The 12,649-nt window shown below is 39.2% G+C and overlaps 1 protein-coding gene across 3 annotated transcripts in view; it reads left to right on the plus strand.

The window, feature by feature from the left end:
- Positions 1 to 12,649, plus strand: part of LOC140480585 (tensin-3-like) — a 426,853-nt gene that overhangs the window by 119,414 nt on the left and 294,790 nt on the right. The window contains exons 1-2 of one of the 3 annotated variants that reach the window (XM_072575636.1): positions 2,193 to 2,364; positions 3,205 to 3,279. The exons of the other annotated variants lie outside the window; for them this stretch is intronic. Coding sequence (XP_072431737.1) covers positions 3,241 to 3,279 — 39 coding nt within the window. The 5' untranslated portion in view covers positions 2,193 to 2,364; positions 3,205 to 3,240. Of the gene's footprint in view, positions 1 to 2,192; positions 2,365 to 3,204; positions 3,280 to 12,649 lie in introns of those variants that run through there. 3 annotated transcript variants of the gene reach the window in all.

Below are 12,649 nucleotides of genomic sequence, written 5' to 3' on the forward strand. Positions count from 1 at the left end.
AATCACCTTCATGGTTAACTGCTTCGAAGGAGCTGAAACACACTGTTAAGAAGTTGTGCTTTAGCACAATGGAAAATGGAGAAGAGGAAACTCCATCCCTCTACCTGGAGATTCAAACTTTTCACTCTTTCTTGGACAGATTACTATCTTACCATTATCCATTCACTCTTGTGCTGCCATCCTGCTTTCTCCATTGACATCAGATTTGACCAGTTGTGGTACATTACCCGGTCAGTTTTTCCTCTGGCATTATACTTCGCTTTTCCTGCGAGATCAAAAGGATGAAAATCATGACCAACATGTGTGACTTTAGTATGTCCAGCTGTACCAATGGATGTGATGCCACTGACCATACTGTTGTCTCTTGCATTTTAGCTAATGTTGTGAGCTCTCTCAACAGCTCTATAATGCTCCTGGGCACAGTTTACCTGAACAGTAAAACTATGTGCTCTCAGGCTGAACAACTTGTGTATCCTGGTGATTGCAGATTTGTCCTCTGTTGCAAACCCTCTACAGATTAGTAAAGTGCTTCTAGCACTGACTGCAGTTCTTCCTCAGCCAGCTCTTGGCTGCTCTGTTTGGCCTGTCTTGCTGACTATGTCTTGGCCCCTGGAAATGGAATATTGCATCATGCTGCCATTTTCTTGAGCAGAATTGCAAAAGCGAAGTGCTGCCCAGCTAAGTTCATGGTTCTCTCTGTCCACACATTCATGTTCTGCTGCCAGCACTCTCAAAGTGAACTCTAAAATATTCGATATTGGACTTTTTAAAAATCTCACTTTTCACCTTGTGCACTCCATGATTGGGAATCTAACATGGCCCTGCACGCCCTCACCTGGTCACTGACTGCCCATTCAAAACCATGCTGCATGACACCTGCCAATATGATGCGTTGTCCAGACCCAAAACTCCTCCAGGCATTGGCCTGTGACCTTTCACCAGAACAAAAGATATTAAAATTGAAAGCTTGTTTCTGTGGACTCCACTCAGTTGGAACTACTTTGCAAATACGTGAGCTTTTTCATGCAGATATTTGCAGACTGATTGGAACAGAACTCAAATTTCTGAAGTGAAAAGACAATGATGTGTTCTACATTTCGTGACAGAATTCCATCCAGCAACTCCCATTTGTCTGCTGGCCAGTACAGAAGTCCTTATGTAGTTGTGGCGTTGTAGATGGGAAATTATTTTGAACAAATTTAGTTAGATATAATGTGTTAGAGTATCACTGGGAGCCAAAGTTTGTGTTTTACCTGCATGCAAGCTAAGTCTAGAGCTACCCAGGACGTATGCAAACTAGTATCAGGAAGATCTACTTCGAAATCCATCTAAAGCAGACAAAGCTGAATTTGAAATACTATTTCAAAGTGGAATTCCTGCCTCCGAAGAAAATGTTGCACTGCGTTCTGTGAACAAGTGGGATTAGATTTGGATAGGATCCTGGAAGCACTACATCAAATGGAATGACTGTGAGAAAAAGGGACTTGTTTAAAAATTTGGCAGATTCAGGAAAATGTTTTTGTTTTACAGGCTCAAAACAGGTGGAAGGATCTGCTTGACAGGATTGGGTGAAATAGGATAGGAGCTGACTGACACAGAAAATACCTGCCTCAACTAGTTGGGCTGAATGGCCTGTCTCAGTCTGTAAATTCTGTTTATCTAGTGTTATGTTTTGAAACACTTTCTTCGACAGAATTTATCATCCTAATGAAATACTGCCTTGGACAGTTTAGTCTTTAGTCACCATTATTTTGTTAATGTTTGGAATGTGAAAGTTCAGTCAACACAGTTTATTAATCTTGTGCCTGGTCCTGCCCATGTAGTATATAAATAGCACATTCCAAGGGTGCCCTTGACTACAAAGCACTTTGTTGGTAAACTCCTGTAGTTCTTAAAGACTGTACAGCAACAAAAGTATATAATTCGTTTTTTTTGTGGAAAATATTAGGTTTTGAATGTCAAGAACAAATGAACGACGACACCCAGAACTTTTCCTGACAACGCATCTCTTTAAATACTCCTTGAGAGGGAGCCCCTGGTCGCTGCAAAACTGAGGGAGGAAGTTTAGTAACATACACGGCCAACAGAGGGGGCTGTGGGTGACAGTCAGAAGTTCCTTCTGTGAGTCCGAGCAGCAGGAGCTGGTTGAGGTAGTGTGTTGGTGATTTTGTTACTCGCACTCATCTCCTCAAAGACTGCACATTTCATTGCTCATGATGCTCAGCAATTTCATAGTCTGAAGCAAGCTGCCATTTGGGAGCTTATAACAAAACGCTGAAGGGTTAATGGTCTTGGTCTTGGTTCTTTTCTATCTTTTACCTGCCATAGAAACGAGCAGGGCATTGTTAGATCCCAGCAGCAGAGGTAGGTACCGTCATAGTTGCATTTTGACTTTCTAAAAATCTGAGGCAGCAAGTAGGCAGATTTCTAATCGAATAAAATGTTTTGCTTTACTGTGAATGAATTTTGATTTGGTGCTTCGATACCAATCCATTCCTAAAATAGGTAAGCAAGTCAACATTTTCTGACTTGATTACTCTTTCCTTAAATTTCTTGCACATGCTGCGTTCTTAAGGTGTTCTTACTTTTTTTTTGTGTAGCAGAGTAAGTCAAATAGGTGAGCTGTAAACCATTTGCTTGAGGTTTTTTTTTAACTGAACAAAGCGTTATCAATCACGTTGTGCTTATGTTCATCAGGAGCAGGTATTTTTCATAGCCCAAAGGCCAGGTTTAGTGAGCTTTTGTTAATGAGGAATAAGCTGTCCTCTAGTATAGAGGCTGACTGTCTGTGCTTCCTTGAGTTCTGATTTTATCTGTTTGCCCTCAGTTCAGTGTTCAGTGATAACAGAAATGTGCTTTGAATTGCTGGTTTTAAAGCCCTGTGTTGCTTAAGCAACTGATTCAATCTGACAATGTGCATACAGGTGTGAGCAACCTGTTTCCAACACTTTGTATTTGTGGAAAGTGATTTTTTAAAAAAAAATTGAGAAATAGAATAGCAAAAAGAAAAGGAAAATAAGCCAAGGAAACAGGTAACTACAGGTCTGTTAAAAGTGTGTTCCGTCAAATTTGGTAGGAAAAAACCTTAATCCAGTTTGGAATGCTTTCCTCTGAAACCTTGGGGAAGAAAGATAATGACGTATTGTTTATAGAACATAGGTTTGGGGCTGATCTCATATTCCCATGTGTACTTATTTTTTCTAGGTCATTTCTTACAATTAAGTGCTGCATTGCCCTGAAATGCAATATTACTGCATGCGCTCGATGAGCAAAGAACAGGTAATTTTATTTTGAAAATAACTTTTTTAACAGAAGTATCTCTTTCATAAATCATTTGACTGTTCATTCATTTCTAAAGTATGATTGGTTTGTTCTTCATTTTGTGAAGCTGCGCTCCACATACCCTTTATAGTGCTGCTGGTGGAATGCTATAAGCTGAAGGTACATGTTTCATCTTGCACTAGACTACAAAGCATTCAGCTGTGTGTATTGCTAACTTGTTTTCCCACCAACTGTCTCGCAGGAAAAGCCCATATCCAGTTTAATTAGTAACAGTTTAAAATAATCTGGTACAAGCTTGTGACTGAAAAGACAAAAGACAGTGAAAATGTGTTTTATAATTAAACACACAAATTAACTTTCAGGAGCAGTGTCCAGGAGAAATTATAGTTTTAAAAGTAAAGTTATGACAATATCTGAATTTATTTTAAAAATCTCTTTCATGTACTTTCAGTGTTCACCTACTATAACACTGGTTGAATAGGGTTAGCTAACCATATGTATGCAATACTCAGATCAAAACTTTTTAATGTTTATGTATGTATTCTGCTTTCATAGTCAAAAGTGATTGTATAACTTGCCTATTAATGACGATTTAATTGTGATGTATACTGAGTAATCACAAAGTGACTGTATGAGGAACCTATATGTAAAGTATATTTACTTCTCTCTAGGGAAAGAGTAACACAGACGTTGTAGTTTCAACAACTGAGTGATAGTTTATTTTCTAATAAGACTCTGTCTTAATATGGGTCTGTATGTTTATAAACGATTATAAAAGTGAATTTTTTTTTGTATTTTACTGTTGATGCAACTTAAGTGTCAATGTTTTCATGAAATATTTATCTCTGAAATTGACTTCCCAAGCTCATTTCCCTCTCTGTATCTTGCTTTGAAACTTTTCTAAAAATCCATCTTTTTCAGAAAACTGTCACTATAACTCCTGGTTTCTCCCTTTGTGGCTCAGCGCCTGCTTTCCACTTTCTTGCGCAGAGACTACAGACTTTCTATGTCAAAGGTATTGTTTGTTGTTGGACTGACTGTGGCTTATGATTAAAAACATCAGCGAGGAAAGTAAAATTGTTTAAAAGTTTCTGAAATAACACTTTTGAGGGTGGCCAGTTTTTTTATGATTTGTTGATAGACATTTTATGAGTCACATAAAGCTGACCAAAACTCCAAAGGAGAGAAGAATGTAAGGGATGGAATATGAAGTTGCATCAATCAAAGTTGAAGTCATTATTACTTTGTTCCAGTTTTACTACTTATTTTGATTGTTGTGTAATTCATACATTGAACGTTTCTTGCAAATTGAGCTAAAATACAGCCTACAGAGGAACCAGTTCTTTTTTTAAAAAAGCTCATTTTGAACACTTGTGCAAACTGCTGCTTGGATCAGCTGAGGTACAGCATACCTTTCTGCTGTCCTGTGTGGTCTAGCATAGCTGTGGGGCACTACTGATGAGTGACAGTCTAGGGATGTTCCATTTATTTACTCTGCCCTTTTTAAAAAAAAACAAAACGTGCACATTTGTTTCTGTTGTAAAGGCAGTGAACACTTTTTGTAACAAATTAAATATCTGTTTTACGTAATAATTTAAAGCTTTTTGTCTATAATGGGTTCCTACCTTAACAGCTCATTGTTTTAGAAAAAGAGGGCATTTATCAGCTTGAAGAAAAGCTGTTGGACATAAGCATGCATGTTCCTTAACATTGCATCATAATCAATAATGTGACAATCCACAAATGTAGGCTATAACTTTTATATTTATCTTTGGTTTAGTATCAATCGCATTCTTTTAAGCGATGTTCACTGTAATCTGATATCTATAGGAAGACACAGTCACAGTGTTTCAAAGAACAAATTATTCCTGCACCAGTGTTTGTTCTGTAACCTCTTGTATAATCCTTTTTTTTGCAAAACCGTAAAAACAAGATATAATTCTGCTTTTTGTACTGTTGAATAACATTGAAATAATATGGTTAAAACGTTAATGCTGCTGGAATTCGGAGTATAGGAGCCAATTCAAGGCGAATGGACAGGAAAGGGAAGTTAGGAGAGAAGTGGGAGATAGACAGGTGGTCTTCAAAGGAAGCAGAGAGAAAGAGGCTGCAATGAAAGCGGTAGTTTTAAGCATATCAGCAAAGAAACACTGAGATAGTGAGGAGTTAGAAAAACTTGGAAATCATTTAAATAGCAAAATACTTGCAAATCAACATAGCATATCTGGCAAAAGGCTGTGAATGTTCAGAAACGACTCTGGAAGATTGTATTGCATGCTATTTTAATAAACACTATCAATTATTCAACTCAATATTGATATTGAGATCTGCAATGCAGTAAAATGCTGATACCTGAGTATAAAATGTTCCAAATTTGTGAATATGCAATAGAAACCTATTAGCTGTAACCTCTCTAATCTGAAAGATGTGTTTAGAGAGAGAGATTTTATGTAGAAGTGTTTGTTAGTTTGTGAAGTGCTTTGGTGACATATGGTTCAGTGTTTAACACTGCTGCCTCACAGCGTCAAGGACCCAAGTTCGATTCCAGCCTTGGGTGACTGTATGGAGTTTGCACGTTCTTTGTGTCTGGAGGGGTTTCCTCCCACAGTCCAAAGATGTGCAGAGTAGGTTTGAATGGCGATTCTGAATTGCCCTGTAGTGTCCAAGGATGTGCAGGGTTGCTGGATTAGCTGTGGGAAATGCAGGGCTACAGGGCTAGGTTGAGGGGGAGAGGGGCGGTGCAGACTCATTGAACTGTATGGCTTCTTTCTGCGCTTTTGGGATTCTATGATTCTAAGATGCTTGTTGTCCTTGGCTAATTTACATTACATTATAATACATTACCTACAGTGTGCAAACAGGCCGTTCGGCACAACCAGTCCATACCGACCCTCCGAAGAGTAATCCACCCAGACCTATTTCCCATGTACCTAACACTATTATTTAATCGTGCGTTTCAGAAATTAATGCCTTTCTTGTGCATTGTGGCCTAAATTGCAAGGTTGATAATTATTGAGGACATTCGCATTATTTTAATCCTGCTTCTCTGCAAGTCTAAAGTCTGTAGACATCAGTGCAAAACAGAATATAATGTTATTATATGATAGCATCACTAAATAAATGAGTTGATGAGATTCAAAAATCAGAGTCCTGAAGCAATGCAGTCTTTGAGAAATAAAATTGTTTGCTGATGTGAGCCCTCAACCTATTGCATTCATTGTGCCATTTCTTCACTCATGTTGGATTAATCTCTCATTTGCAATCTGTAGCCATTTTTTCATTAACCGCATACTTCAGAAATCTGTTGCTCTGAATCTTATTCCATCATTCCCAGACACTTGGAGGATGATGGTTGTCAATTCCCGTCATTCTAGCACGTAAAATGTTTCCTACTCTTACTCCTAACTCCTAGTTCTTGTTTGTTTTAGATTTATTCAATAGAAGAGCCCCTCAAAATCCCATATCGTTTTAAAACCCTTGAGTAGCTTACCACATAACTACCTAAACTGGAAGGAATGCCAAACAAATGCATGTTACCAACCTTCATAATTTGACTCTTCAGATGTTGATGTTATTCTTGTGAATTTACCGAAGTATCTTTATAACCAAGGAGCAGTGTGTTCAAAGTGTCTCTTTCAGTACTCAGTACAGAGCCTGACCAAGGCTGGGGACAACTAAAGCATCATTTTCTCAATTTTGAAATCTGGCACTTGAAAATTAAAAACAATGTTACACTCTATTTTATGGTGAGCCTTTATACCTGGCACTTACAACTACTTGCTTTTCAGTTATTGGTTTCCACCTATTCAAAATATCTGCATTCAATATCCAAACATTCAACTCTTGTCTTTCCTGTGATGTCAATATTTTTCCCTCCAAGCTTAGCCCTCTTGCATGTCTGACATTTGGAGCCTCCAGGAAGTAAGTGAAAAGCTCAGAGCCCTGACCTCTTTGTGTCCACAGTCCAGAGTAGGTTCTCCCTCACAGGTCTGACTGTTCCAGTCCCCTATCTAATTTATGGATGGTGAGTTCATTTGTAGAGATTGAGGTCATTATTGTGTGAACCTCAGGATATGGATTCTTCATAGTTATTGGTTCTAAACTCTAGGCTAAGAGTTCAAGTCTTTCCATCTCAAGTTAGGATGTTAAATTCACTAAGTAATTGTGGCTATGAAAGCAAAGCCACTTGCAAACAATAAACTTCAAAATAGTTGGCATATCTCTTTTAGGGAAGAAAACTTGGCATCTACTACCTCGACTAACCTGTATTTGCCTTCATCTCACCCTATGTGGTTGACTCTGACTACCTTGATCTAGCAGATGGTTTTATTTCAGATGGGATGTAATAGATTGTTCAAATTTCTCCAAAATGAGTCAGGTTTCCTGTTTCTGATAATTACTCTGTCTGTTGGTCGACACGTGTGTGTGGATGTCAACGAAGAATGGGATGTTTGTTGGCTCAGTTTTCCACTTCTATTGAATGCTTGCCAATGCTACCTAAGATGACATTTTCAATAAGATTATTTAGAGAGAGATACTAGCAGCAAATCATATCCCAGGTCTAAGTCACTCCATTTTGGGAAGGGAAGAAGTGTCAGAAGTCCACTATCCTGTTTTAATCTTGCGACACTCCCCCGTTACCATGAACTTAATCACTCCAATATGGCAGTCATTCCTTCATCTGAATTCTGGAATTCCCCCTATAGTCTCCAGTTTCCTCTTTTAATACAATCCTTAAAAAAAACTTTGCTTTTATCAAAGTTTAGCAAAGTTATTTCCTCGTTTGGCTCACTGTCAAACTTTGATAACAACCCTGTCCAGTGTCTTTTATGTTTTAAGGCCTGACATAAATGCAAGTTTTTAACTCCTGAATTAGTACTCCACGAATGTGATGTGATGTGATCATAGTTCTGCTGTCATTGATCTCCTTTCAGTCAAGAAGTTTGTTTGAATGTGTAAGAAATGTCGGAGTCCTTTCAACTACAAATTACCGTGTGTTTTTAGATTATTGTTGCAGCTTTTGAGTCTCCCTTTCTCTTCTGCTCACCCCCAACCTACCCCAGGTTTCTTTTGCTGTTAGTGTCATACAAGTGTTCAAACTCCCTATGTCTCAAATAATACAGTACAGTAAGGGTCTGACCATGCCCAGACCAGTTTTTGAGACCTTTGAAATAATCAAGAGTAATGATTTTCTTGCCTCTGCTGCTTTTGTGTCATCGCACCTGAAGTCTATCAGTTATAGACCTCTCACTTGTGCGGAGCAAAACATTTGGGAGTCACATAATAGGATTCTTTTGATTTTAAAGTGTTTCAAACTTGAAATCCACAGTTACACGCTAATAAAAATGTGATGCAGAAAGCATTTGAATAAAACTAAGCATCACTTCACCTTTGACATTTTAACAGTTTCTTATACTGAGGAAACCAGCCAGACCCATCTTCCAAATATAAAACAGTAATGTTCAAGTAGTAAACTGGAAAGAAACCCAAGAATGCGTGGCTGTGGTGATCATTTTAAATTAGTTAGTGTATTTTCAGAGGACTGGAATTTACCATGTTTAGTAAGTCTGCCTCAAATTGACTATGATTGGATATAATATTGTTATTCTATTTTAAGGGAGATGAGACTTCTGTCTTCAGACACTTGCAGGTTCGACATGAGCAAAAAAGGGGAATTATTTGTGTATTACTCAGAAATGTTATCTCCATTTTAGCTTTTTTGGCTAGCTTTGATAATCTCATGACATATTGAAGCTTAACCGAGTGATTTTCAGTATTTATCCCATAAAAATGTCGTACAGGTCATATTTCCTCTCAGCAGTGCAGGAGTAGGAAAGAGCCCAGAAGTTTCTGCTCACAAATGGTCCCTTTAAGTTAATGCGTGTGAATGTGATATGGCCACACATCAACAAATCACCCTGCAATCCGAAACAAAGAGATAGAGGGGTCTGTTACTTCAGCGATGTATGTCATGATGAGAAAAGTAAACTTCTAGAGCTAGGGTGAAACTATGACTTAATGCATTGTAACTTCTCATTTTGCAACTAGTTGGGTCAATTCCACAAATTGTTACTTATTCCAGCTGTGTGCTAATGGTTAATGATGTTGGAAATCCTCAGTAGGTCTAAGTAGGTTTCTCACCAATTGAGATAGAAATAACATTTCAAGTTGAATATGTCTTAATTTGGTTATTTTAGCATATGGAAGATAGAGACAAGTTTTCTTTCCAATGGCAAGGTCACTTTTGGCTATTCTACATGATTCAATAACCATGTTACCTCCCTATCCTCTTGTAAGTCATTTGTGGCAACAAGGAGACTGTAATAAACCAGAACATGAGTTGGCCACAGAAGGAAGTCAACACGTCCCCTTCTGTCCATGCTATTCCTCTAAGAACAGATCTAGCACCACTTTCCTGCCGCCTTCCCTAGCCCTGCAATTTGTTTGTCTTCAGACACTTACTTGATTCCCTTCTGAAAGCTATTGTTGCATCTTTTAATTTTTTTCATTCATTTAGTAGATTTGGGTATCACTGGCTGGGTCAGCATTTGTTTTCCATACCTAGCTGCCTTTGAGAAGCATATTTCCACATAGTGCATTCTATACCCTAACCACACTGTTCATTTTTTTAAAAGAAATTTTCCTCATCTCAACATTACTTCTTTTGCTTATCATTTTTTCTCGGTCTCCTTTGGTATTCTATCTTTCCACCATTGGGATCTGTTTCTCTCTCTTTTTTGCTCGTGTATTTTGAATTAACATATTGGACCCCTTCGTCAAATCTTCTCTCAATGTGTGCTCCCTAAGGAGAAGCCTCTTCTTTACTATTCCATATAACTAAACCACCTCTGCATGTTCCCTCAAGCCAAATTCTTGTAAGTTGCATGTTTGTACACCTTCGTCACTTCCCCAGCTTTTTGGTTCTATTCTCTAAAATCTGGTGTATAGAACTCTTGCAGCCAGCATACATTTTGTAAACAACAGCAGAAATTCTTCTCAGTAAAAAAAATTAAATGGCATCTGTGTAAAGACAGGTGAACACTTCATCGCATCACATCCTTTTGAAAGTGAGGTCACCTGCAATTTGAATACTCAAGCTGTGGGGTCAAACTAGATTTTATAAACGCTTGTCAGGACGTCTTTGCTTATCTACTTTAGCCTCTATTTATAAAGCTCAGGATTGTTTTACTCTATCTTGTCTTGGTTCTTCCTACTGAAATTTATCATTTCCCACTGTTCTACATTATATTTCATCTGCTCCATGTTCCACTGGCCTGTCTATGCTGTGTTGAAGTCTATCATTATCTTCCTCAGTGTTCAAAATGCACCTTTTTTGTGTCATGTGAAAATTACAGGATTAGACCCTGCATATCCATGTTTTGGTCATTAATATCCTGGGAGCAGTGTGTTTAAATGTCCTGATTTCTCCCACATTGGATGTACCTTGATGGTAAGGGGACAGTTGTCTCCTTGAAGGCAACCTATTGTTTAATTAAAGTTAGAATCCTTAACCATGAAGAATCCATATTCTGAGACAGTTCTGTCCTCACAGCACTGAAGTTGGTGCCTTTTCTAATGAAATATAATTATTCTAGATTGTCCTTCCTTCATGTCTCATTTCAGGTTTTGATCACTACCCTAAAATATTCTCCACTTAAAATTTAATTCACTTGACCCATCTTGTTCTGCAGACCAGATCGAAGAATGCAATAGAAACGTACCAATCAAAAAAAGGGGTCAAGAATGATCAGATTTTTGCATTTCAGTTAACTTTGTTTACTGCCTGGGCAGCATGGTGACTCCGTGGATAGCACTGCTGCCTAACAGCGCTGGGGACCCAAATTCGATTCCAGCCTTGGGTGACGATGAAGAGTTTGCACATTCTACCTCTTTCTGTGCAGGTTTCCTCTGGGTGCTCTGGTTTTCTCCCGCAGTCAAAAGATTAGATTTAGATTAGATTAGATTACTTACAGTGTGGAAACAGGCCCTTCGGCCCAACAAGTCCACACCGCCCCGCCGAAGCGTAACCCACCCATACCCCTACATCTACATCTAGACCTAGATCTACCCCTTACCTAACACTACGGGCAATTTAGCATGGCCAATTCACCTGACCTGCACATTTTTGGACTGTGGGAGGAAACCGGAGCACCCGGAGGAAACCCACGCAGACACGGGGAGAACGTGCAAACTCCACACAGTCAGTCGCCTGAGGCGGGAATTGAACCCGGGTCTCCGGCGCTGTGAGGCAGCAGTGCTAACCACTGTGCCACCGTGCCGCCCAAGATGTGCAGGTTAGGTAGATTGCTAAATTATCTGTAGTGTGCAGGGATCTTGGGCTAGATGAATTAGCTATGGGAACTAGGTTATGGGGATAGGAAGGGGGATGTGGGATGGGATACTGTTCGGAGGTCATTGCTGGATGGCCACTTTCCAAACAAAGATTCTGTGATTCCTAATTTATGAAACGTGATCGACAGTGCAGCTCTCCATTGAGCTCTGTGCAGGACAACGTCCATATTAATACTTACCTATATTTTGCTAAAATAATGTTTGTTAGAATAAGGTGGCTGGAGATTGTGTTCTTGTGATCTATTTACGTTACATTATTCTAAATTCTTGTAAGTTGCATGTTTGTACACCTTTTTCACTTCCCCAGCTTTTTGGTTCTATTCCCTAAAATCTGGTGTATAGAACTCTTGTAGCCAGCATACATTTTGTAAACGACAGCAGAAATTCTTCTCAGTAAAAAAAAACTTAAATGGCATCTGTGTAAAGTAAAGGCAGGTGAACTCTTCATCGCATCACAGACTCCCTACACTGTAGAAGCGCCATTCAGCCCTCCAAAGATCATCCAACCTGACCCACTCCCCTACCCAATCCTTGTAACCCTGCATCTCCCGTGGTTAAACCACTTTAACCTGCATGTCCCTGGACACTGTGGGCAACTTAGCATGGCCAGTCCACCTAACCCGCATATCTTTGGACTGTGGGAGGAAATTGGAGCACCTGGAGGAAACCCAGGGAAAATGTGCAAACTCCACACAGACAGTCACCTTGGGTGGAATCCAACCTGGATCTCTGGTGCTGTGAGGCAGCAGTGCTAACCACTGAGACACTGTGCCACCCATTTAATCTCATTCTGATTTCTTAATCTTAATCTTATTCAGTTGGGCCAAGCTTGAACTTGGGTTCCACTAGTCATGATGTATTTTCTAAATCAACCATTTCAGAGAAGTTATTACAAGGCCTCCAGTCTCAGAGGTGGTGCCATCACCACTGCACCTCAAGGATCCTAACACGAGTAAAGATTGAATCATTTCTCCCACCTGTGGTAATAGGTGAAGTTGAGAACCTTTGAAGAACT

The sequence above is a fragment of the Chiloscyllium punctatum genome, chromosome 8 (assembly GCF_047496795.1).
Source record: "Chiloscyllium punctatum isolate Juve2018m chromosome 8, sChiPun1.3, whole genome shotgun sequence".
Taxonomy (NCBI): domain Eukaryota; kingdom Metazoa; phylum Chordata; class Chondrichthyes; order Orectolobiformes; family Hemiscylliidae; genus Chiloscyllium; species Chiloscyllium punctatum.